Source organism: Ahaetulla prasina, chromosome 2 (genome assembly GCF_028640845.1).
Source record: "Ahaetulla prasina isolate Xishuangbanna chromosome 2, ASM2864084v1, whole genome shotgun sequence".
NCBI lineage: Eukaryota > Metazoa > Chordata > Lepidosauria > Squamata > Colubridae > Ahaetulla > Ahaetulla prasina.
This window is the reverse complement of record NC_080540.1, coordinates 59,312,840-59,339,984: the sequence shown is the minus strand read 5'-3', so window position 1 is coordinate 59,339,984 and position 27,145 is coordinate 59,312,840. Positions and strand designations below refer to the sequence as shown.

At 39.3% G+C, this 27,145-nt stretch overlaps 1 protein-coding gene across 7 annotated transcripts in view; it reads left to right on the top strand.

Annotated features, from left to right (window-relative positions):
- Nucleotides 1–27,145, top strand: part of PLXNA1 (plexin A1) — a 405,135-nt gene that overhangs the window by 47,014 nt on the left and 330,976 nt on the right. For all 7 annotated transcript variants that reach the window (XM_058168162.1, XM_058168161.1, XM_058168157.1 and 4 more), the window contains one exon: nucleotides 7,392–8,734. In XM_058168162.1, coding sequence (XP_058024145.1) covers nucleotides 7,556–8,734 — 1,179 coding nt within the window. In that variant the 5' untranslated portion in view covers nucleotides 7,392–7,555. The remainder of the gene's footprint in view (nucleotides 1–7,391; nucleotides 8,735–27,145) is intronic.

The following is a 27,145-nucleotide window of genomic DNA, read 5'->3' as shown; positions in this document are numbered from 1 at the left end:
CACAATCGCCTACATTTTTCTGCTCCCCAGACTCACATTGCTGGCAGCTGACAACAAAACAGGTGTGGAGGGAAACATGGAACAATGTGACCTCAAAATTCAAGCTATGCTGGGTTGGATGTTGTAGAGGTGGGGGGCAGATGATTGATGTTGCTGAAGTAGGGCCTAAAGTTGGCCAAGTGAGTTTTAATAGTGTAGAGAAGTAGTAAGATTTCTGCTAATTAAAAATAAAATAAAATAAAAGTGGGATTCAAGAGAGGCCAAACAAGAAATGTGCTTATCTCACATTGTCTAAATTAGAATCCTAAGAGAACAAAACCATATCAAAACGCATTTCTTTTTGGTTTAAATAAAAGCTTTGCAATAAGTCAGCAGTGGCACTGGAATGAAAAGCTTCAAACAGCCAATACCTTTGAGGCCCAGAATCATTACTGAAAGCAAGAAGACTTGGAGAAAGTCATTTAGACCGTCTGCCTACATGTACAGAGTGAGGTACTTTTCCAGGTTTCCTAGCACGTGAGTGAATTCCACTCTGCTTCTGGCAGCCTTTGGTATAACCTATAAAGCCCCAGGATCATACCCAATTTCCTTTGCCTCCCAGTGATTGACTGTCAGCTGGGCTGCTAGAGTCAGGCATTGTTCCCTTGCAATTACAGATCTCATCCTTTATATATGGAGAGAGCTAGAGCGAGAACGTGTTTCTGTGCTGAAGTGCATTAGAACGGGCCTACTGTCTGCTTCTTCCAATACTGCCATGAACTATGTTCTACAAGGGCTTTATTCTGTTAAGAGCTACTCTTATTTATTTTTTTAAAGAAGAAAACTCAACTCTTATGAAAGGTGTGCATGGGTTTAAGTTGTGATTAAGGGGCTGCCTATCTCATTATGAAACTCTTCGGCTGTTAAGCCCTTTTGAGAGAGGTCTTTGTAAAGACGACTCACCTTAAGGATCAGAGTTATTTTGGTGTTAACCTTAATTTATGTTTTTTCTTTTTAATTTCGTTAGCCACGTTAAGGATTCGCCCAAAATTACGATAGAGAACCAATAAGTTGGCTTTTGTAGCCTTCCTACTCTCTACAGAGGTTGTTTACCCTTTTTTAGTTGGTGCTGCAGAGAAGGCCCAGTCCTACATCCCTATTTTTTGTACTGCAATAGACAGCAAGGCACTTAACAAAGCCTCTCATGATTACCATGGTGCATAAATACATACCCTCAGGAGAAAACAGTTTTGAGATACGCCAGCCTTAAACTTATTTAAATAGCACCTTGAATAGGGAGTGGAAGAGTGGAAAGGCAATGCAGCTGATGCGGTATTTTCCCCCTCTTTTTCTTTAATGGTTAAAAGCCTAGGCTTTCATCAGCAATCTAGTTGTTGAAGTGTATATCCATTTCAATTTCTAGCTACTCTTTTGGGGCAGCTTTGCTAGGCGTTGAAAAGCTCACTTGTTTCAATGGGAAAGAATGAAAAATCTGAGCATATGAATATGGGCACTTGTAGTGGCCATTGTGTAGCCAATGTAGAATTCTTTATGCCCACAATTACCTGCCTCTGTGTGGGTTGAGTGATGGTATACAAAGGTGCGGCTTAAGAAAAGAATTCTTAAAGAATATGCTGCTTTGAAAACTTAAGCTCTGCTCTGTTTTGCAATAAGGTAAAGGTTCCCTTCATATGTGCTAGTCGTTCCCGACTCTAGGGGGTGGTGCTCATCTCCATTTCAAAGCCGAAGAGCCAGCGCTGTCCAAAGACGTCTCCATGGTCATGTGTCTGGCATGACTCAATGCCAAAGGCACATGGAACGTTGTTACCTTCCCACCAAAGGTGGTCCCTATTTTTCTACTTGCATTTTTTATGTGCTTTTGAACTGCTAGGTTGGCAGATGCTGGGAAAAGTAACGGGAGCTCACCCCGTTACACGGCACTAGGGATTCGAACTGCCAACCTTTTGATCGACAAGCTCAGCGTCTTAGCCACCGAGCCACTGCATCCCTATATTTTTTGCAATATGGTATGACAAATTCCTGGTGTAGCTCTGTAGCTTGAAAGATTAGGTAAGGAATACAATTGTCAATAGGGAAGATTTCTGGAAAAAGCCTCTGGAAAGTTTTTGGGAAGTCACTGGAACGCTGAAGGTCATAGTGATCAGTTCTGGATGAGGAGCTTCTCTTTGCTGTCTTGTATAGAAATTGAATCTAATGTGTTTGAGGATGTCATTTGGTAGTTCCTTGTACCCTTTAAGAGTATAGTGGAAAAAGGAAGGATTTTGATTAGAGCTTTGGAATTCTTGCAGCAAGTATCCATCTTTGTAGGCTGGAGAGGGATGTGCTCCATTTCTGACTGTTCCAGAGTGACAAATGATTCTGATCATTTTTACTGTAGATGTCTATAAATCTCTGGCTTCTGTTAAATGAGCCCCTCCTCTGCGGGAGGCAATCCTTCTCTCTAGCAATTTGTGTAAATAAAAGAACAGGAGTGAAGTGAGATGGAGAGTGGAACATAAGATTTTAGGAGATCTCTTTGTAAGCCTTAAGTACAAATTCCTCCCTTATGACTGAATCCTTGTTACCTCGTCTTATTTTAACCATTCTCAATTGGAAGGTCCTACTTTCAAAAGGATGCCTTGCTTGCTATATGGTCCTCTGGGTACGGTGTGCAACGGTAGAAGGATTGCTTTTGAAAGGAGGGACTAATAATGAGGAAAGCAGGGGCTCTTGTCTCTACTTTTCGTCTCCAAATGGGACCTCTTACGTAGTTTGGTTGTTTTACCGACGGATTTACTTCAGCAAGGTGCTAGGTTGGAAAAGCTGACCTAGTTTTATGGCTTCTTCCTTTGATATTAATCCCAGGGTATCCGTCTCAATAGTTAAATAACAACCAACAAACAGCTTGAAAAGCTACAGTAAGAGTCCAAATAAGATGTCACTATGTTGCTGTTTCTGTGTAATTTTATGAAATCACGGAGTTGCAGATACTTTATTTTATTTTATTTATTTATTTATCTCATCAATCATCAAGCATGTATTAGACAGCAGATATAAGTATAGACATAATTATGAATACATGAGATGGATAAAAATAAAAGGGAACATTAGGACAGGGACGGTAGACGCTTATGCACGCCCCTTAAAGACCTCTTAGGAATGGGGTGAGGTCGACAGTAGACAGTCTAAGGTTAAAGTTTTGGGGGTTTGGGGAAGAAACCACAGAGTCAGGTAGTGCATTCCAGCATTGACCACTCTGTTGCTGAGTCATATTTTCTGCAATTGAGTTTGGAGTGGTTTACTTTAAGTTTGTATCTATTGTGTGCTCATGTATTGTTGTGGTTGAAGCTGAAGTAATCATTGACAGGTAGGACATTGTATCAGATACTTTTACGTACTATGCTTAGGTCAGTCTGAAGGGGGCGTAGTTCTAAGTTGTCTATGCACACTCTTATATACACATTATTTATCTGTTTCACTTTGTTAGAGGCAGCTCATAATATTTGTAAAAAATGAAATACAACCCAAATGAAACTTCCTCTCAAAGCTAGGTGTACTCTGTATGGATTGTGATACACACATCAGACATAGCCATATTTTTCCTTCTGTTGGGGAAACTTGGTAATGTGAGGTAAGTTACAGCTAAAGGTTTCACTTTCTATTTCACAGAGAGTAGGGGCAAAACTCACAATAGGAATGGAATAATTCAGATTCATGGAGTAAGCCCTACATCAGAGCTGGAAATGAAACCTCATAAAACAGCCAAACTCTCTCTTTGCAGATTGTCACAGCTCGTTTCTCTCTTTGTGATGGTCTCTGTTTTTGCTTCCTATCTTTATAAAAAGTAAAATCTCATTAATGGCTAACCATTCAGCACATTGAAGTCCAATTAGATAAATGGTGAAATGGCGTGAACATTTTCCCTAGTTGCATGCGAACTTCCTGGTAATGGGCAAGAGAAGGAAAAAAAAACAACTGAAAACCACACATACACCCTCCCAAAGTTTCGCTTTTTGAAGCAGATTCTCTATGGGAGAAGGGCTCTTGGGCTTTTTCTCTGGGATCAGCAATTTCTTGGGCTGAAGCTGAATGCCTGAGAGATTAGCCGAGGGCTTTTCTGTGTACATGTCAGTGTTGCTACTGAAATGGGTTGATTGCTATTTTGACAAGCTGGCTTCCCTTTATAGTCAAAACAAAGCAAGGTTGAGCCCAGACCCTACTTTAGCTTTGCATTCTCAGTCCATGAATGGGAAGTCATTCAGCCTCTGTGGCCCATCCAGCATCAACTCCATTGATATTGTCAAGAGGGAATGTGGCCTAATGGGTAGTTGAAGAACAGATGTTTGAAGGGCTCGTGGTGCTGAGAGTCAGACCAGTTTTCAACGCCCTTCTGTTTAAAAAGGACAGAGGGATTTTATGTTTTACTAACGCTCATCTGAAGGTATGAAATTACTAATACTAATCCGAAGGTGGAAGGCGGAGGTCCTTAATTCTGTGACAAAGCTTTCCACTGAAAAATCAGATGCATCCGTGTAGATTCAGGCAAGATTGTAGAAATCATGATGCAGTAAGTAAATTGTTAGAGCATTTCTTTGTGTGAGATGCTCAAGTCTCAGATCATAAATATGCATCTAGGAGATTATGCTTTTCACCCTCAGACTCAAGCCTTGAGAGCCCGTTCAAAAGGTTAATGTCACAAAGGCTTGATGGTGCACTGCCAAATGTTGGTGGAACACAATAGATTAAACTATTGTGCTTCTACCTATCCTTTGGCAAAGGTCCCCTCCCCTTTTCCCAATGGAGTACTCCAACAGTAGAGAAACCCCATAACCTTCCACTGCTTTCCCAATTGTGCTTTTTTTCTCTTGCAGTGTCAGAGAGTTCCTTCTCTCTTAACCCTCTTGATTCCCTCCCCCCAACCATCCTAATTGTGGATGCCTAGCACAACAGTCTCTTCAATTTCAGAGGGTAGAATAAACACATTGGTCCATTCTTCACCCCATGTCTTCAGGCACACACATACTAAGGAAGAATCCAGCTTTGGATAATTAAGCTACTGATTTTTTAAAACAACAAACTTATATAGCCGTTCAACTTATACACCATGACTCCGGGCAACATACAGCATTAAATTATGATTACACTAGCTTCATGGGTTCAAACTCGATGCTTTATTAGTTGTTTTCTTCAGGATTAGTTTTAAAAAACATAGAATGGTAGCACTTTGCAGGAGAAAGTTTAAAAAACAGAGTATTCTGGTATGTGCCTTGTTCAAGTATTTAAGGGTATGTTTTGACCTATCTTGGAAGGAAGGACAAGCGTACTTCCTACTTTTGTGAAGAGCAAAAAAAACCACACAGCTATGCTCTTGAGTGTTTGGAATGGCAGTTCAGGGAATGAGTAATGTGGCTTCCCCCACCCTTCTTTCTGCCTGAAGGCTAGTTCTGAGGTTTCTGAGGTATGTGCTAAATCTAGGATAAGCCCAAGGCTGCCTTTTGTTATAAGAATGAGAATCATTTGTCTGGGAGATGGGAAAATCTTAAAGATCTTAAAAGCAACCTTCTATGCTGTGAGACATGGTTGAGTGGAAAGAAAATTGGCACTTCCATATAATGGTCAAATTTTGAAAAAGTAACTTAGTATAAGCAAACAAACATTGATGAGATATAACAGAATAACAGAGTTGGAAGGGACCTTGGAGGTCTTCTAGTCCAATCCCCTGCTCAAGCAGGAGACCTTGTACCATTTCAGACAAATGGTTGTCCAATCTCTTCCTAACAATTTCTAGTGATGGAGCAACTTCTAGAGGAAAGCAGGTCCAGTGGTTAATTGGATATCTTCAAGAGTATTTTAATACATGCAGAATAGACTTTTATCATATTAGGAGATGCACTTTGTGGTTTCCTAAACATTTTGTTTTTTTTTATTTACCATAAAATGTCACAAACCTTTATGTAAATAAGGTTCTTAGTCAAAGACCAAATACAGTAGAACCTCTGGTCACGATCAAATTAATTAATTTTGGAAATTTGGCGCTTAAAAAAAAAGGCAGGGAAGGGGAAATTGACTGCACAAAAAAAAAAGGTTACTTTTTTGGTCAGAACCCAATTTGGTTGTGGTCAGAAGCATTCGTGACTAGAGGTTTTACTGTATATTGAACACAGAGGGATTAGCTACTTTTCTTAGATGGCTCCCTCCAAATATCTCTTTATTGCCAGAATGAGGACCCAGATTATTGAGGACAATATGCTGATTCTGCAAACCGCTTAAAAAGGGTTGTAAAAGCACTATGAAGCGGTATATAAGCCTAAGTGCTATTGCCAAATGCTATCTTTGAACATGTATATAGAGGAAAATAGATTAAAGTAAAGGCTGACAAAGCCCATAGTCACATGCTTTGTGAAGCTAACACATCATCTTCACATGCTTGCATGTGTGAAGGATTGATGGTGCTGGGAGGCAAAGTAATAAATAATGGCAAATTTGCTCATGGAGATGGGAGGGTGGTACAAGTTCAGATATATATTCCTTAAAACTGAGAAGGAGCAGGAAGAATGCTGAATTTCCTAAAATATTTTATAATTACTTATTTCTTCATGGTCACACCACTTCATGAAAACTTTGTAAGAACAAAGCAGAAATGACTTTCAAGTAACCACGTGCATTATTCTCTTTCTTAACCCATGACACAAAGCCATTTTTTTTTCTTGAAAGACAATCTGGCTTTTCAGTTAAGTGTAATTAAGGATTTATGGACTTGTTTCAGTTATTGCATCATACAAATATGTATGGAAATTTTCCAGTATTCTTTTGTGAGAAGTCGATGTTATTGCCTTTATCCGTTTTAAAACCATGAGAAAACATAACCGACATTGATACCATAGTAATGCAATGCAGTGCAGTTTAATATAAATATCAAGCATTCAGAACGATGATACAGATGCACAGAACAGGTTAGAAGTGAACTAAAATAAGTTAAGAATAGATTTAATCCCATTTTTTAAAAAAAAGTTTAAAAGGAAAAAAGAAATCCCAGACCTTCACTTTATGTCTCTTGTTTTTTCTTAATTCAAAAGATGTAAAATTAGTCCCTTGGTAACAGATTTCCAAATTTAACACTAAGGTTTTTGCTGCTATTGGGGGAAAAAAAAAGAACATTAAACAAGTCCTCAGAACAATTTAGCTGCTTCTTTCTATAGTGAATTTACAAAACAGTCATGGGAACTTTAATGAGAAGAATGCAGAATGATGAACAAATACTATGCAATGTTTCTCTGAGACAGCTGAATATTTCAGCTATCTGAACCACCTCCATTCCTGAGATGTTTGTAACTGAGATTTTATTGTGCTGTTGTATTTTGAGTGGCACAACTGTTCGCCTAACCATGCTTGTTTTTGCATTTTTTTCCTAGGGCCATGTAGAATGCCAGCATCCATAATGTCCTGAATCTGGAAACAAGTGGAAAAAAAGAAGTTCATCCACAGGAATTCACTCTCTCCCGCCCTCCAGTTTTTGGTTTGAGTCTTGTTTATTTTATAGTTAGATTAATGCATTGCTGGATGTGACTCTTCCACCATGTGGCTTCTGAGGCTAAAGCACCATTTGTCAATTAATATTTGGACCCTGCTGCTTCTGGGTAGTTCTTGGTTGCCATTGGCAAAAAGCACTACCAAATCTTCCTCTCCTTTTATGACTTTCCAAGTCACAGACTGGAGTTTGACACACTTGGTGGTCCACAACAAAACTGGGGAAATATATGTGGGTGCTGTCAACCGGATCTATAAGCTTGCAAACAATCTGACAGAAATGCGCACACATGTGACGGGTCCAGTAGAAGACAATGAGAAGTGCTACCCACCACCTAGTGTGCAGTCTTGCCCACATGGGCTGGTGAGTACCAACAATGTCAATAAATTGCTGCTGGTGGATTACTCTGGGAATCGTCTGATAGCCTGCGGCAGTGCTTCGCAAGGTATCTGCCAGTTCCTACGCTTGGATGATCTCTTCAAGTTGGGCGAACCGCACCACCGCAAGGAACACTACCTCTCTAGTGTCAATGAGTCAGGAACAATGTCTGGTGTTATAATTGAAGTGCAGAATGGACAAAACAAGCTTTTCATTGGAACTCCCATTGATGGAAAGTCTGAGTATTTCCCTACTCTGTCCAGCCGTAAACTGATGGACAGTGAAGAGAATGCAGAGATGTTTGGCTTCGTTTATCAAGATGAATTTGTCTCCTCCCAGCTCAAGATCCCATCAGATACACTCTCCAAGTTTCCCACATTTGATATCTATTATATTTATAGTTTCAGTAGTGAGCAGTTTGTCTATTACCTAACACTGCAGCTGGACACCCAACTTACCTCACCGGACTCTACAGGAGAACAGTTTTTCACCTCAAAAGTTGTCCGGCTATGTGTGGATGACCCCAAGTTCTACTCATATGTGGAATTTCCCATTGGTTGTATTCGAGATGGCATTGAATATCGCTTAATTCAGGACGCGTACCTCAGTAAGCCTGGAAGGGCCTTGGCCAAGCAACTGGGCATTTCAGAACAGGACGACATTCTGTTCACCATCTTCTCACAGGGGCAGAAGAATAGAGTCAAACCACCTAAAGAATCTGTCCTCTGCCTTTTCACATTGAAGAAGATCAAAGACAAGATCAAGGAGCGTATCCAGTCTTGCTACCGTGGAGAAGGGAAGCTTTCTCTGCCCTGGCTTTTGAATAAAGAATTAGGTTGCATAAATTCAGTAAGTCATTCTTCTTTCTGTTTTTTCCTCCCTTCTTTCTCCTCTGGTAATAAAAACCCTTAAGTTTCCCTATTATTATACTTGATTCTCAGTCTGGTCTCCTACCTAAAGATGTAAGGGATGGTTCATTTTAACCATCTTGGGGGTAAGTAGTTATTTAATTAATATTGTTTGTGGAGACAGGGCTTATTAATGATACCAAGTGCCTATGAATTGGATTGGGATTTTCTGGATTTTGCAGATGGGATTATGTGCTTCCCACATTTGTGTTAAACTACTTATAGGCATTGGTATTTCTTATTCAAAATGGAAAGAGCTATGCTGCAGTACCTGCTTTGGGTTACTTCTAAAGCTTTCAAAAATGGCCTTAGAGGCCAAATGTGATTTCCCAATCCATTATTTAAAGTATGACCATGTTGAGGTGGCTGGTCAAAGTTTTTGCCTTTGCTTATATAGGAAGGAAAAGGCAGATATTAAAAACTAGCTGAATACCCGTGCTATGAAACTATGTGATTGGGCTTGATAAATGGACACTTTTAGCCTAAAATTAATGAGTAGTTACAATCAGCCTCTCCTCTCCCCTTCTCTCCCTCAGCCTTGCCCCACAGAAACATCTCCTATCCTATCTCCTTCTCTCCCTCAGCCTTGCCTCACAGAATCGAACCCTATCCTATCCTATCCTATCCTATCCTATCCTATCCTATCCTATCCTATCCTATCCTATCCTATCCTATCCTATCCTATCCTATCCTATCCTATCCTATCCTATCCCCTTCTCTCCCTCAGGGTTGTCCCACAGAAGCCTCTCCTCTCCTATCCCATTCTCTCCAGAGTTATTTTCAGATTGGGAAGGAAGATTAGAACATCTAACTAATTAGCATCAGAGCATGTTAATAATAATATAAGGAATACTAATGATCTGATGGTCATTTTGAAAAATCCTTTCTTAGCAAGCACCTAGAAGCCAAGAGGAACATACGTGCCAAATTTCAAGTTTGTAGGCTTTACGGTTCTGGAGATTTCGTGATCGCGGCATGAGTGGTTTTCGCTTTTATATATATAGATAAACACCAGATACTAAATATTCTTAGAGTAAAAAGGTATTTAAAACGACTCTTCCTACTATCCAGATAAATCTATACTGCTGTAGGTCAAAGATCTGTATTAATTTTGGTGCATATTTAGAGTTTCTTTTTATGTTTTTATGAATATTTTTTTCACAAGCATAGATGGAATTTAAGCAAATTCCCAGCTTGGGCATTTTCTACTTTTGTAAAGATTACTTCCCAAAATTTTCAACACAGTGATGCTCAAATTTTGCGAAATTGCTATACATGCATCTGGAAGGCACTAAAGCTGAGAAAGACTGGATGAGAAGCTCAGGAACCAGGATTAAGTTTGATAAACGTGTCGGCCTGAGTTTCTTTAGCATTTACTTTTTGCTATCGCTTCCATGGCAAGTTCTGACAGGTAAAGCTGGTGATTGCACACACTCCTTATCATGTGAACAGCCTTCCTGGCAGTCCAGATCCTTAGCTGGGTGGAAAATGTCAAGTATTCTTCAAGTCACTTTGATGTAATATCCCCACTGCATCCAAACCTCATAGGATGTGAGAGGGGATATTAGGCAGCTTTTTGGTTTAGACATATGGGAATACAAAGCAACTGTATAGTCAACAGTCTTTCTTACTGGCAGGAAAAAGACTTTCCCAGGTCAAAGGTGTGTATCAAGCACAACTGGAGTGTCAAGTTTTGAGGGCAATTAGAAATAAACTGTTGTCCTGCAGGGAAGGGATAAGTCAAAGTAAAAGACGGGCGATGTTCTTTCTCAACAAAGGGAAAGTTGCTTGGCTCTGTCCTAAGGGAGGTATTTGCCATAGGCTGTTGCTAAGACAAACACAAGAGCTTTATTGCCCTATTCCATTGTGTAAAGCCTGCAGTGAGGCTGGGTGAGGAGCCTGCTTTGTTTTACTGAGTTGTATAGCTGGGTTCCTTTTTTTCAGATTGTGCATAATTGGGTGGGCATTTCAAATAGTCATAATGAGGACAGGAATGTAACATAAAAGCTATGTTAAAAATACAATATAAAAAAAGATCTTTCAGAAATGGATTGGTATGGGCAATTTCACGCAGACAAGGTTAATATACCTAAAACAGATCCCAGGTTGAAGAAAATTGCCCTAACTCTCAATTGAATTGAAGAGTGATACTGTGTTTCCCTAAAAATAAGCCCTCTCCGAAAATATCTAAACGCATGCGCAGCTGGTCCCTGCCATTTCCTCTGGTAAGGGTTAGGGAGACAGAGCTGGAAATCAAATAAGACAGCAAGAGGATCCCCGTCATGCTCCACACACCCCAAAATAATAAGATATCCCTGAAAACAAGGCCAAGGGCTTATTTGGGGATTCAAAAAAAATAATAAAATAAGACAGGGTCTTATTTTTGGGGAAACATGGCAGTTGCAGTGATTGAAATATGAGGGATTGGAATCGGATCTCAAATTCCATGGATTCGACCAATCCTTGGTTCAAAAGTGTCTTTAAATTTTGGACCAACCCATAAAAGAACTGTTTAAAATTACCATCTGTATGATTTGGAATAAAACTATTAACAATTTGATTAATATATAAAATCAATTAAACCTTGCCCTCAGTTCAGATGCATTTTATTTTTAAGAAGAAATTAGATGCATAGGATATGGAATGATGCTAGCTTTTTTATTTTCTTAAATTATTGAATAATAGACTTGGAAGAAATTGCAGTTACCAATTCAAGAAATGTACAGTGGGTAGGTTCCAAATGTTTGAGTACTCAGTTTTGGTAGGGCTTTTTGCATGAGATGAAGAAAAATCAAATTTTGACATATGTATTTTATGATTGTTAAATTTAAAAAGGGGAACTTTTTCATTTCCTCCATTTTTGTGGTGAATGGACATTTTATTGTAGTCTTAAACTATAATAAAACTAATAAATAATCTACTAAATTAATATTCGAAAGTGTTCTTTATATTTTTGGAAGAAGAAGTTGGAACTCATTCTTGATATATATTTGTTTTTTGCTTTTCTTTTCTTTATATTTTAACACACTTTGTGTTGTGACCCAGGCCCAAGTAGGTAGTAATAAACTAGTTTTTCTGTGGAAAAACAAACAAACTTTATTCGAACAGCTGGGAATTACTTCATTCCCAGTATCGTTCAACTCAAATTAAAACAAATGCCTCCCAACACAAATTCCTCAGTTAACTCGCAAACCTTAGTCCAATTAGGCAAACTGCCAAAGCCCTTCCTGGCAAACGTCCAGAAGCCACAAAAACAAAGACGTAGACAAAGCAGAAGATTCAGCTACAACGTTGTTTTCTGGCGAAGCTTCAGCTGCTCTTGCCTTCTGGCAGCTCTTGGTGCATTAGGAACAGGCTCCTCTTGTTCCTCTGCCTCATTACAATCAGTCTCTGGAGGCTCTGGTGTGTGCACCTCACTTTCCAATGGCACTGGCTTCACCTCAGCCTCATTGCTGTCTGACTCTGTTGCCAGCTCCGTAGGCTCCGTAGACAGACCACAACACTTTGATCCCCATTTCTATTTATTCTTTATCATTTCTTTTGATCATTAGTTTATATTCTTTTTTATATGTGTGCTTTATAAAACATAATAAAATCATTTAAAATGAAATTTTTTAAACAAAATTGAGTCCAGCATATTTTGAAGCAGTTTATTCACTGTGGAACAGTTCATACTGCCAGGACATTGCCCTTAAAATGTAATCTAATCCAATTTTTTTGTGTGATTTAAACATAAAGGGCATTGGCAGAAGCTATTCCAAGTATCATTAGAAATAATGAACCTCAGGATTATTTTAGAAACTTCTTTGCTCTTCCCAGAGTGGCTTGTGTCATACAAGTCAACAACCATATGGAAAAGGAAACTAAAAACTAACCTAAAACAAAAGGGCAAATAAAATGTGGACAAATAAAGTGTCTTCCATTAAAATTAGACATTTGGTACTGGTGTGCTATTTATTAAATTCATATGCCACTCATCTCCCTGATAGGGTGACTATCTATGCTATACCATTAAAAGTAGTAGTAGTAAGTAGTAATGTTTGGCTTCCAGACATTGAATTGCTATCATTGTCTTAGGAAAATGGAGATGATATGAAGGAGAATCCACAAATTACCAAAAAGGGCACAAATTTCCCCTTATTTGTGGAGGACAAGAAATCTGATTCATTCCAAATGTTTGGGACCTTACCAGCCCCAATCAGAAAGATTCAGTGGGACAGAATTGTGGGCACTGTATTTAAAATGTGGGGGGAAGTGCCATGTTGCATAGATTTATATAAGGGGTGTTATTTCCATGGCTTTTGGAAGCCTTAGAAGCTGTATGTGTCTGCTAGCCAAGAAATAACTACTAGAATTTAGCTTGCTGGATGCTGTCTCCATAAGAAACGGGAGAGATTAAAACTGGAATGCTATTATAAACTGTGAAGTATTATGCTGTTGGTATTAGCAGTTGAGATGGGAATGCAGCGTATAAACACTTGCACTTGTAGTTCTTTACTTTCATAACTTCAATAATCTTTCTGAATAGGATAGTCTGAATATATTTCCGATTTGGTTGACTTGCCTGGTTTTAGTGTGTTCTTAACAGCAGTGGAAGGGGAAACCTTATACAACCATTTGAAAATTAGATGAGTAATGGGTAGAGATAATAGTCCTCGTGTTTTTTTCCTCCATTCTTGTGCAATAAAGAATTTCCCATGTTTCCCATGTTGCCAACACATGACATAAAAATACCACTCTTGACAAAACACAGCTTGTTCAGAAATAGCTTTCAGGAGCTTAAAGGTTCTTGTTCTAGTAGTTCACTAAATTACCATCTTCATTTTGAAAAAGCGAAAGGTATTCAGAATTGCAGTAACATTTTAACCATCATCTTCAAAACATCCGAGTATGATAGGCAAGTATATGGTGCTCTGTTATTTTTTATTCTCACAGGAAATCTGTGTAGTCACTATCCCTGGTGAAAGAGAGTAAAATAGCTTAAGACCTGCTTGTGAGCTTCATAACTGGGAGCGGGAGATATTGATTCAGGGCTCCCTGCCCCTAATTAGGTAGCATTTTCTACTCTGTTGATTTAAAAACAAACCAAGAGACGGAGGACCAGTAGTTCTGTTTGGTAAATCAAACTGCAATTATCTTGGGTCTTCATCTGGACAAAAAAGCAGTTCCCCTTCTAAAAAAAGTAAAGGTAAAAGTTTCCCTCGCACATAGGTGCTAGTCTAGGGGGCGGTGCTCATCTCTGTTTCAAAGCTGAAGACCCAGCGCTGTCTGAAGATGTCTCCATGGTCATGTGGCCGGCATGACTAAATGCTAAAGGCTTACATTCACACCATTTTTACATGCTTTCGAACTGTTAGGTTGGCAGAAGCTGGGACAAATTATGCGGCACTAGGGATTTGAACTGCTGAACTGCTGACCTTTTGATTGACAAGCTTAGCATCTTAGCCACTGAGCCACTGCGTCCCCTCCTTGTTGGAAGGAGGAGGCTTCTTCCCCTCCTACTTCCTCATAATTTGTTTTGAAAATTATTTTAAAAAATTGGTAAAATCCTACAGCACAGATCTTCCAAAATAAGAAGTGATCATATAATTATGTCATATTAAAATCAAGGTCCAGGGCATCAAAATGGCTCAGAATTGCTTGTGGCCAGAAAACTGAAACAAAATATTTTTTAAGAGAAAGTTTGGTACTCTTTGGTATAGCTCAGAATGAGTAAACATTCATAAAGTCACACCTTTTCTTACCCCCACCAGCCATGTCAAAAAGCAACTCCTGTCATCTCCAGCTTGTATAGCTGCAGGATTTGTTACCTGATACCTGGAGGGCCTTGGATAAAAGGATGGGCAGGCTTGGAAATAGCTGGCTGATGAAAGGAAGTACCCACACCTGGTTTTATTAGAGTGGCAAAAGAGCAAAATGGAGTGCAGGTCACTTGTTTTCGACACCCGAGAACAGCTTCTATTTCCAGCCCAAGTTGTTGTCACACAGCATTTAGGGATGTTTGAATGGTTCATAAGACAAAACAAAGGGATGGATCAATTTGCATCATTTGGATCGCTAATTTCTTCTTGCTGCTTATTCGATTGCCTCTGGCTCTTTGTGACTCAATAGATGTAATTTTACCACAATTGTCTGTCAGTGACTTTTTCTTGTAAGCTCATGTTTAGGTCATCGGTGACAGATCTCCTCCTCCTCCTTTTGGCTGCCTTCAGTTTTTCCAAGCATTAGAATATTCCTTGACTCTTGCTTTGCATTGTGTGTCCAAAATATTAAAACTTGAACTTCATTATTAGTGTTTTCAATGAGCAATCTAAGATTACTTCATTTAGTACTTTATGATTTTTTTTCTTGTAGTCTGAATTATTTTTCAACAGTTTTCTTCGGTATCGCAATTCAGAAACTTCCATTTTCTTTGTTCAGCCTTTCTAAGGGTCCAGCTTTCACAACCATATGTTACAGCTGGGAAAACCTTGACAATCTGTTCTTTCCTTGCCCATGTGATATCTCTGCACTTTAGTATTTTTTCTAGATCTGTCAGAGTCTTTCTCCCAGGTAGCAGATGTCTCTTTCTTTTATGGCTTTTATTCAAGTTACCATCCTGCAATTTTTGAGTTTAGCAAGATAAAGGCTGGTATTACTTGAACTTTTCTGCTTTGTGCTTTGGATTGGCACTATTTGCACTATTTTATATTTTTTAAAATATTGAATAGCAGACTGACTTTTGTATTCTCTTGACAAGAAATCCAACAGTTTTGATGGTGTTTTGTTGGTTCTTTTAGTATGGTTGGTACAAGTATTTTCTAGGATCCATTTAATTTTCCATAATGTTTGATTCTAGTCCAGCGATGTATCACATGTATCATGAATTTTGAGATTTCTTTGTACTGTACTTTCATCTGTTTGACTTAATTTTTGTTTATATTTTCTTTTTCCAGTAGATCTTTGCATTCTTTGCCAATTTATTTTGCCCATTTTTTGATTAAAACATTTCCCTGACTTCTGTAATTAATTTTAAAAATTGTTGTCCTTGCCATCCAATTGTTACTCCTACATTTTTTGTACTGCTTTTTCTTATCTTTCTCTTTTCTGGAACTCAATGTTGAATTGGGCAGTTTTCCTCTTTTTACCACATGTGGTCTCAGCAATATTCTACATAATTTTGTGACTGACTATTCCCTCCTTTTGCTTTTTCATTCTGGGATATTTTTGTTTTCTCCATCTTTAATGATGACACACATTTCACCCCAAAGTTCTTAAGGTAGCCTATCAAAACTGAATCAATAGATATTTTATTTTTACCATATAATCATGTAGAATATTGCTGAGAGTATACATTGTAGAACTCATTATTTTATTTGAATTGTAATTTTAGAAGGACCATTTTATGCCAGTTGTAATCATCATCAGCTCTCATTTTTATTGACTGAAGAAAACTTTTCTATTTTTGCATGTTTATAAAGAAAGTTTTGTTTTGCTATGTCCATTCAATGATGTCCATATGTAGTCTTTTAGATTGTTGAAGAAGGTATTTGCTATAAACAGTGAATTTTCTTGGCAGAATTCTATTCATCTGTCTCCATTTTCATTTCATACACCAAACCTAAATATTCCTCTTATTGCAGATGGTCTCTTGCTTCCAACTTTTAGCAGTGCATTGTCTTATAATTAACCTGGTGTTTTTATGCTGATTTCTAGCTAAGCCAGAGTTAATCCTTAGTTCAGTTTAAGGGCGTATTCACATTTAACTGCTGATATGAGCAATTTTAAAGACATTCAGTTATTCCAAGTTTTCCTCTATAGGAGATTTTGTTTGGAGGAAAAACAAAAGAAACTGGGGGGAAAAAAGAAAATAAAAAAGTAGAAAATAAAAGATAACAATCTAGTTTTCTGGGCCTTGAGATTTTAGTCTCAAAGACAGGGATGGAAATTTATTGGTCTTGCATATGTTGATAAATTATTACTTCTAAAGTCCTTGGGCAGCATGACCAGTGATAAAGATCAAGGCAGTTGTAAGTTCAGCAACTTCTAACTTGCAGTTCTATGACCTAGTCTGCAAAAAGAATGTGTTCATGATTAAAGAGCAAAAAGATGTTGCAATTAACCTACTTGTTACAGATTTTTCCTTAATATTATCTAGAATGCAGGAGAAGTAATTTTGTATAGACACTTTTGGTGCCACAGTGAATGTATTGCCATGTTAGAACCAACCTAATTTCTGCCAATTAAGTACGTATATAGCCAGTGATAACACACTTTGTTTTTTAGATCCAAGGATGCAGGTATGTGACAGGACCATATGTTGTTTGGAATCTCTGTCCTGCTTAGATATCTAGAGGAAGAAGTATAGAATTGGATTTATTTTTCAGTTTGTCGGCTTATAAATTACAGATCTGGCAGGTACATGGAGCTACTCTGTGGGAGCAGGTGGTTCAGCTGCTTCCACCTGGGGTGGTTGTGCACAGAGATCCATTTGTAATTGTCCCAGTCAGCCCCTCCTTCAAGCTCTTCAAGCTCCGAGGGATACAGTTAACAGCTGCCTGACAAAGTAAAGGGTTTGCTGTCAAGAATGCTGGGCTCAGAAATCTGATTTTGGCTTCAGACTAATTCGATTCTGGTGGAAAGGGATGAAATTGTTACACTGCTGCCTGCTGGGTCACATAACTGCTGACTGAGGGGAAAGATAAGACTTTCTCCACTCTTCTTCTGTTTTCTTGTCCTCAATCTCTTCATCTTTCTAGGAGACCAAATATGGCGCAGATCAGATGAACTCCCTTTTGGATGGAAACTTCAGGAAAGTGTCACAAAAAACATGGAACTAAAGAAATGTATCCATGAATGTTTGGTCCTATGCTGACAAATAATGCACCTGAGCAGAAAAGTAGCCCTCCCTGGTTTTCTCTGCCCAATTTTTGGAAAAAGCTTTCACTAAAATGTACCTTTAGTTGCAAAAACACTTTGAAATATTGAATTTGAGAATGACAATGCTTAATGGGTCTTGGGCTGCCAAGAATTTCCCAATGCATTGAGTTCTGCCAGTTCTTCGGTTCAGGCTCTCAAAAAAAAAAAGAGAATTTGTAGAAGTTCCTCCTTTATGGATCTGGTGTAGACCATTATTAGGCAAGGAGTCCGCCTCTTCCATGTTGAGCTTCTTGTCAGGGAAGGGAATTGGAGTCTTTGAGCCTATAACTCCCCCCCCCCCCCGAAACATTCTGAAAAGTCTTAGGAATTGCAGAGCAGCAGAAGTGTCAAGAGATAGAATTTGACACCATCTTTTCTTTGGGCTTATTTGCTCCTTTTGCAAAATGATCCAAGCTGGAAAACCTCCCAGCAAGGATGAATTGGGAAAGGAGGTATATGGATCAGACCCAGGGATGAAATTCAGCAGGTTCTGAAGAACCGGTAGCGGAAATTTTGAGTAGTTTGGAGAACCGGCAAATACCATTTTGCAATATCCTTTCCCCAGGAGTGGGAAGGGAATGGGGATTTTGCAGTATCCTTCCCCTGCCATGCCCACCAAGCCATACCACACCCACCAAGCCACGCCCACAGAACCGGTAGTAAAAAAAATTGAATTCCACCACTGATCAGATCTATAACATTGGCTTAAAAAAACACTTAACTCTCATGTCTGCAGCCCCAAGGTCATCATAAGCTCCTGTTACCTTCAGGGGAGAAAATCCACAGTTTTCAAAAATTAGGCAAAGCGTGGTTGCTGCTGGTGAGCAGTATTTCTGAAGCGCATAGCAAGCTTGGGATTGATTTTTTTGAATGGAGTGAAATGCTGCTGATGCGATTCATGTATTGGTGGTTTCCATTAAATATTGAACTGCTGGAATAAGATCAAGGGCAGGATTATCCTTGCTTTTGTATCACTTACCATTTGGTGAATATCCATGGTATTCATATATTTGTATTCTATACAGTAGGCATAACAGTATATCTACTACAGGGTGTAGGTGAAATCACGGGCATGTAAGATGGAGAAAGAATTTAAAACATCCATTTTGCCGTGAATCTTGCAAAGATTCTTTTTCATTAACCCTACCAATCTTTCAGTGGAACTTTTTAAAAAGTCTAGATGGCAAATTAATGTGAAAGAACGTTGATGAAACAACTTGGGGTTTAGATCTGTTCCTAGAATCAGTTACTGCCGTGACGGCTAACCTTTTCCAAATGGAGTGCCCAAAGTGTGCGTGGGCACATGCAAACTCCCAAAATGCAATACATGTGTACCCCCTGCATGCACCCCACATCCCTGGGCGTATGCACATGCTCCCACATGCTCCCCGCGTCACTGCATATGTGCACCCTGCCAACTACATGTGCCCCATCCCCTGTGCATGCTCACAGCCCCCACATGCAACCCATCCCCCCACATGCATGTGTGCTCCCGCATGCCCCCATGCCCCCCCACATACATGCGTGGCCCCTTGCATGTGTCCCGCCCCCCGCACATGCGTGGTAGAGACCTGAAGACCAGCTGGCTGGTGGGAGGTAAGTGCGCATGCACAGCAGAGCTGAGCTGGGGAGATGGTTCAAGTGCCCACAGAGATGGTGCTGCATGCCACCTCTGGCACACATGCCATAGGTTCGCCATCACGGAGTTACTGTGTCTTATATTCAGTGGTTTGCATAAGTTTGTCTTAATGATTAATGCAAGCAATCTCAAATAACATTAACAGGAAAAAAAACACACTAGGTGAGTTCATGATTGTGGTTGCAGTCTGTGGTGATTCCCATTATTGCAAGTGTTTATACAAGCAAATTTTGTAATTACCTGTTCCAGAATATAAATTTGCCCAGTGTTATGTATTTGGGTTTACTACTAATGAAACATCATTTGCTTGAGAAGCTCTTAAAACCCAAATAACATTCTACACACAAATTAATGCATTATTTTAAATGCCAAGTCTTGGGCAATCATCTTAATTCAAGAACATCCTTCAGAAGGGGGGATTTTTAAGATTCCATGGAACTGTTAATAATCTCGTGTAATTCTCAGAATGAACAAGGTATGCCGTCTTCTCCCTTATGGCTTAAAGGCAAGCACAGAAACTGTATAAGTTTTCCCCCAAGGCTCTGGGAGTGTATTGTGGAATTGCCCACAGTTTTCTGGACTTTTAGAAACCAACCTTGAGATGTATTTGCCCAGTTTTGTTCATTCTGCATGACATGGACCACAGCTTTTTTTTCTTAATGGGATAAGCGGAAATGATACACCACTGTGATGAGATGCAACCAGGACTCAGTGTCCTATATTTTCCAGTATTCTCCACTGATGCTTATAATTGCTGATCCAGATTTGAATTGGAGTTAGAGGAGCTCATCCATTACCAATCACAACAGTTGAAAAAATAAAGTTAAGCTATGGACATGGACTACAGTGAAGGCTCGATTTATGAAAATTTGATCACACAATATATTCACCTGCATACAGGCATATATTTGTGCATATCTGAGAAAGACCAGGACTTTTTGTGCGGACAGGAAACATACCGTGTGGACCAGTCTTTTAATGTTTATGATATTAACATAGTTCCTAGGATTCTTGATGTCTTGATTCTGAATGTGTTGAATCCAGATGGATTGATCACCAAAGGGGGGATCCAGAGATATTTGTAGTTATTTCCTGATGTGGAGGAACTGAACACATTTGGCTGGAGAGCTCATTCCAGTTTGTTTGCTCCTTGGCTTTGGACCAGGAATGCATCAGACTGAAAATGTGATCTGGGCCTGGGATGCTCTACTGAACACCAAGAGCCCCCTGTCTTGTGGTTTCTTCTGTCTTCTTCCTGTTCCATTTGTGGATCCATGTTAGAGCCAGCACCTGCTTTAGGGAGTAAAAGAGTGGCCAAATTGGCTCTCTTGCTGAATTTATGTAGACAAGACATTAATATGATATGATTCTTACTGTATGGCATCCTAATGGGAGAATCAGGCTATTCGATTCCCCCCCCCCCATAAACTCTTCCAGGAATGAGAAATAAGTTCTATCTTACCTCTTATGGACTTTTAGCTGAAAAAAAAGAAAAAATGGATTTGTGATTATGGCTTTGAAGATTATAAAGAGTAGTTTATGGAAACAAGGGAATCATGATATATAACGAGAGAGGGAGGGGGGGGAGAGAGAGTGGAGGTGCATTTATAGCCATTTCAAAAAGATTGGAAGCTGCTTCTTTGTGATTTTTTATTTCTTCTTATTTTCTATTTTTTCGTACTTATTCACCATTTCTTATTTTTTTCCCCTTTTCTAATATTCGCATTGTTTTTATCCTGTTAAAGAATCTTCAATAACAATTTTATTAAAAAAGAAATAAGTTGTATCTTCAGCTGATTTTTTTTTTCTCAGTGTAGAAGTGTGTTACTGGGGCACTGTTTGCTCATAACCCAAAGTTGTCCTGACTGATTTATGCATCTTAGTTATAGTGGTGACAAAAATGGAAAGAGAATCATAGGGATAGGGGCTGATTACAGTGAGGAAGTTCCTGGGTTAGGGCCACAGATTCTTTCTTCTGGACTTGTGCTGTACAATTTGCAGTGAAACTTGTGCCATGAAATAAAAGCAATATTATTTTTAACCCCTTCAGTTCGAGATGGTTTCATTCATTCATTCATTCATTCATTCATTCATTCATTCATTCATTCATTCATTCATTCATTCATTCATTGAATTTCTATAGCTACCCATCTCAGTCAATAACTATATGTTATGGAACTATGTATGAATAGCAGTTTTTGATTAGTACTGGAATTTAGGATTGAGACTGCAGTCTTCATAGTCAATTGGAAGAACTTGTCATCAACTTTACTGGGACTTTGTGTACACGGGTGTGTGCACAACACTCTAAATTCTAAAGTGAAAAGTGTTTCAGATGATGGTGGGATATGCAGTCATGCCTCTCTGCAACTCCTTTTAAAGCAAATACATCTTTTCCAGGGACTGCAATGCAGCTGGGAGGGCCAGGTTGAGTCCCTATATTAAATAAAGGCAGAATATAAAACAAATAAATCAGGAATAAATGAAGCTGATTTTAAACAGGGCAGATGAGTGATACATGAGCGCCCAGTGTGCCCTGAAGCATCTTTTTGCTTTGGAATCTGAAGTACTGCTTGGCTGTAATGCAGGGGTGCCAAACTCACGTCATCACGGTGGTCTCACGTGATATATTGGGACCTTTCCCCCCTTCGCTAAACCGGGCGTGGCCAGCGTGTGATGCATCTGGCCTGCGGGCCGGGAGGATGATAGCCCTGCTCTAATGTGTGATGGAATTACTTTCGAAATAGGTTGTGAGGGTTTTTAAAAAAATTTTTTTTGTCACAAACCCCTTTCTGTCAAATTTCAGTATGCCTTTTACAAATAAATGAAACAAAGGTGATCATCACCGAGTTCATTTTTCTTTTGAAGATGTCACAAAGCCCAGAAATGAATAGCTCGAAGGGATAGCTAAATGACTAGCCACTTAATAAACCTTAATGAATGAATATTGTCTTTCCTATCCACCCCTTCACTGCCCTCATAAGTGGGCTTGAAGTGAAGTAATGAATCAGAAAAACATCCATGTTTCACTCTTGCAAAATGCTTCCCCCACCCCTCTGAATATGCACTGCGTCTTTTAAGGAAGTGTTGGAGCTTCAACATTTTACTAGCAGGATTTTATGTTACGTGCTTTCTTTTATGTGTGTGCTCAGCTGTATTCTGCTTCTTATTCTCTAGCTGTTGCTTCCAGCCCCCTCACATTTTAAGCATAATTGGTCTAGAACCTTTAATTTCAGCAATTTTTTCCTTCCATTTGACAGAGGAAGAGACATAATGCAACCTTTTAAAGTGAACAATAGTTTCACAGTATTGTTTGAGAAAGCCAAACACTAAGATTTGAAGATTTGATTCACCAGCTTAATTAAATGTGTGGTAAATTAAAGTAGGGCTCCCAACCAATTAAATAATTCTGAGTTAATTATTGTGTGTGATTTAATAGAAAAGTTGACTAATTAGCCATGTAAAAACCTTTAACTGTTTCAAAAACATCATTCTTTGGATTTTTTTAAGTGATATATCTGTGTTTCACAGTATGTACTATAAGATGATTCTTTCTTCCATTTGAGAGAAAAACCTGGAGAACTTTGACTGCCTGTAGTGTGTGTTTAAAATTTAGATTGAAAATCATATATTTCTAATAAATAAATTGCCCTGCTTGGAGAAATCGTTTTTAGAAACCAGTTAATTCATTTACTCAGGCCATTGTAATTATACTTTTTTTTTTTGCCTTCAAAATCCTGCTAGGTGGCCTGGATAACTCCACAATTTTACTCCATTGCTTTGCTATGGCACTTTTAACTTCCCATACAGTATCTTTTTGTTTATTTCTAAAATACAATTTCTACAAAAGACCAGTGAATAAGCTAGAGTGCTATCCAAGTCCGGTGCAAAATGATGTTCCCATTGTGTAGCTACTTCTGAGTGGCAGCTTAGACATGAATTCTATCGCATAATCATTTCCTATACCCAAAGTATAACTCAGAAGGAAATGATCCACATTCAGCCCCATTATAGGTTTCAATAAAAATATATCAGAAAAAAATTAATAGGAAATTCCTTTTCCAATCAAAAGAGTTATTGGTCAGTTTGTAACCCAGTAGAAAAGTTTAGTGTATTTATATGGTTTGTCATCCTTCATTCCTGTCTGTGATTTGAAAACATTTGTGTTATGGACAAATGGATGCAAAGTGTCTGACGGTGTTCTATCAACAAAACACAATTGGGAGCTAAACTCCACTATTATATACAGATCTGACACATTCCTAGGTACAGGGAAAACAAACTGTTCCAATTAATAGGGGTAGTTGTAGAATATCCAGTTATTTGTAAAATTGAGTCCATTAGTTATCTGCCATTGTTGGCAGGACAATAAAGATACTGAGAGCCAGATGCCTGCTTCCTAAGAAGATGTTGGATAACCATTTGTCGGAAGTGGTGTAGGGTTTCCTGCCTAAGCAGGGGGTTGGACTAGAAGACCTCCAAGGTCCATTCCAACTCTGCTATTCTATCCCTATCCCTATCCCTATCCCTATCCCTATCCCTATCCCTATCCCTATCCCTATCCCTATCCCTATCCCTATCCCTATCCCTATCCCTATCCCTATCCCTATCCCTATCCCTATCCCTATCCCTATCCCTATCCCTATCCCTATCCCCATCCCCATCCCCATCCCATCCCATTCCATTCTATAGCAGCCCTGATATAAGTGGTCTTGTGCTGGGACAGTGAACAGTTGCAAGAATAAAATGATGTTTCATATATGGCGTGGCTGGCTGAGACAGACGTGTAGGAGAATTTCACATTGTAGCCAATGTCCTCTTGTCCTTAGGGAAGCCATCCAATCCATTTTCTTTATCCTAAATAGGTGATTTTGCTCTGACCCGGCATCGGTGTGGCACCTGCCTGTGCATCCCAAACAAATCATTTTGCTGCTAACAAGCTAATTGCCAGCCTAATTATTTAGTGAGGTGGTGTCAGTGTAACATGGCAAGCGGGTGGTAGGAACTGTATTCTGCATCCCGGGAGTGCAGCTGTATTTGTCACTTCCCAGAGAGTTTGTTGAGACAAAGCAGAGAAGTGTAAACATCATAAACATTTATGCCTCTTGCATATTCAGGAGCAGATGAAGTTGCGGAAGCTTGCGCACTGGGAGGGTGGAAAGCAAGGTGGAAGAAAAGTGGCATCATAGCATAAATATTCTTTTGGAAATCTTTTACACTCTCTGCTCTGAGCAGGCTATGCTGTTCAAAGAGTTGGAGGAATGCAAATTTCAGAGAGACTAACTTTTCAAGGCAATGATCATGTGGTTAGAAAGGTATGGTACGGTCATGTGGGCACCACACCCCAAATGTACAGTATTATCTTCATAAATGGCTAAGAAAAGATGACTCAATGTTCAGCCCTCATGTTCAGCATATAGGTTGATAATACTCCTTGAGATGAATACAGTTAAACTTTTCTATCTTGTCTTTCTATGTACACTTAGAGCATATGCACCAAAGACAAATTCCTTGTGTGTCCAATCACACTTGGCCAATAAAGAATTCTGTTCTATTCTATTCTATATTCGTCCTAAGTCAAAATTATTTCTAAGCGTTGGATTCTCCTTAAGATACAATTCTGCATTCTATTTTATTAAGGAAAACAAAATATTTATGTAATGTGAAGTGTGCTTTTATAAAACTAGGAATTTATTGCCAGATGCTCTACTTTCAAAATATTTCTACGTGTTCCTTTTCTAAATGTGGCCAGTTTAAATTGGCATGTTTTAAAATTAGCCAAGATGCAAATAGTTGAGCCTGGCATTCCGTTCTCCTTTCTAACTGAGAAAAGTGGCATTCCCTATGTGAAATTGGTCCCCTCATGTCAACTTGGTGAATTATTTCCTTGGTTTAATTATTTTCTGCTTCCTCATCACAAACCTCTGTTAAATGAGCTATGGGATTCAAGAACAGCTGAGCAAGCAAACAAAATTGCAGCTGTGAATTAGTTGGCTTGGCCGGAGTCAATTCCCTCAGCTTGCCTGCTCTTTTAGCTGCTTTCCCTCACCATCCCTTTCACCAAAGTGCAGAAGGTCTCCAGTTAGTTGTTATTGCTTGCAGAGGCCCCAGTCTATGAATGACTGGCAATTCTAGAGCTGCCTTTCGAGGCCCTTTAACCATACAGCTCGAGAGGAATGCCTCTATGTGAGGCGTGACAAGAAACCCAGGGGAGAAGCAGAGAAACCTTTGGTCCTAAAAGACTGCAAATAACAAGACGGTTAAAAGGGCAACTCGCAGGGATGTGAAAACAATTCTTTTTATGTGCGCAAAGTGTTCCTTCTTGCCCCAAAGCTGTATTAGCTTGGGTTTTTTTGTTTATTTGTAATCTGTTTCCTGAATGGCTTACCTGCAAATGTGTAATTAGAATTTTGCTACTTAACTAAGAAGGATTTGGAAGTCATAAGATTCAGCAAAGCATAAGAAGCCATATTCATTAGGATTTTATGCTGTTTTGGCATTGGGAAATAAGGTTATTTCTCTTCAGCAGTGAGGAGCTCGGGTCTTTTTTTTATTATTATTAAATCAATACTTTACTGAATCATCAGGATCAGATGGTCTATGTCTCGGGGTTCTGAAGGAGGTGGCAGATGTGGTCTCAGAACGAATGAAACCTTTCAGAACTCCCGGAGTGCAGGGGAACTGCTAGAGGACTGGAAAAGAGCTGCTGTGGTTCCAGTGTTCAAAGGGTGGGGGTGAGGAGAATGGAACCAGGAAACCACAGAGCAATAAGGCTGACAACTGGGAAAATTCTGGAAAACATAATCAAGCAGAGTATTGGGGAGCACTTAGAAATGAACAAGGTGATTACAAGAAGCCATCATGGGTTTGTTAAAAGCAAGTCATGCTGGACAAGCCTTATTGTCGTCTTTGATAAAGTGATTAAATTAGTGGATCAAGGAAATGGTGTGGACATACTACACTTAGATTTCAATAAGACATTTGATAAAGTAGACTACCACCTATCTCTTAAAACGATAGGACAATGTGGGACAGACATACCACTAGATGGATTTGCGGTTGGCTCATCAGATCCTGAAGATGAAACTGAAATACTTTGGCCACCTCATGAGAAGGAAGAACTCACTGGAGAAAAGCCTAATGCTGGGAAAGATTGAGGGCAAAAGAAGAAGAGGACGACAGAAAATGAGGTGGCAGGATGGAATCACTGAAGCAGTAGGCATGAGCTTAAATGGACTCCAGAGGATGGTAGAGGATAGGAAGGCCTGGAGGAACGTTGTCCATGGGGTCGTGATGGGTTGGACATGACTTCGCAACTAACAACAACAACAATTACACTCAGTGTGTGGTCCTCAGTGATATTAAATCTATGTGGAGTGGAGCATCCAGTGGGGTGTATCTCAGGGATGTCTTAGGCTCAGTGCTGTTCATCATCTTCATAAATGACCTAGATGATGGGGAGATAGTAGGGCTACTCATCAAATTTGTAGATAAGCACAAGCCAGGAGGAATTGGTAACAGTTTGGAAGATAGACTCGGGATTCAGAATGATTTTGACAGACTTGATCATTGGGTCCTACCCAAGAAGATGCTATTCAGTGGTGGGAAAAGCAAGGTCCTGCATTTAGATAGGAAGAACCAAACGCACAGGTATAGAATAAGCAGAACCTGGCTCAATAGTAGTAATGGAGAGAGATCTAAGTGTCCTAGTGGACTAGTATTTAAGTATGAATCAGCAATATGCTGCAGCTGCCAAAACAGCTAATGCAGTCTTAACCTGCCTTGACAGAGGGATAGCATCAGAATCACAAGAAG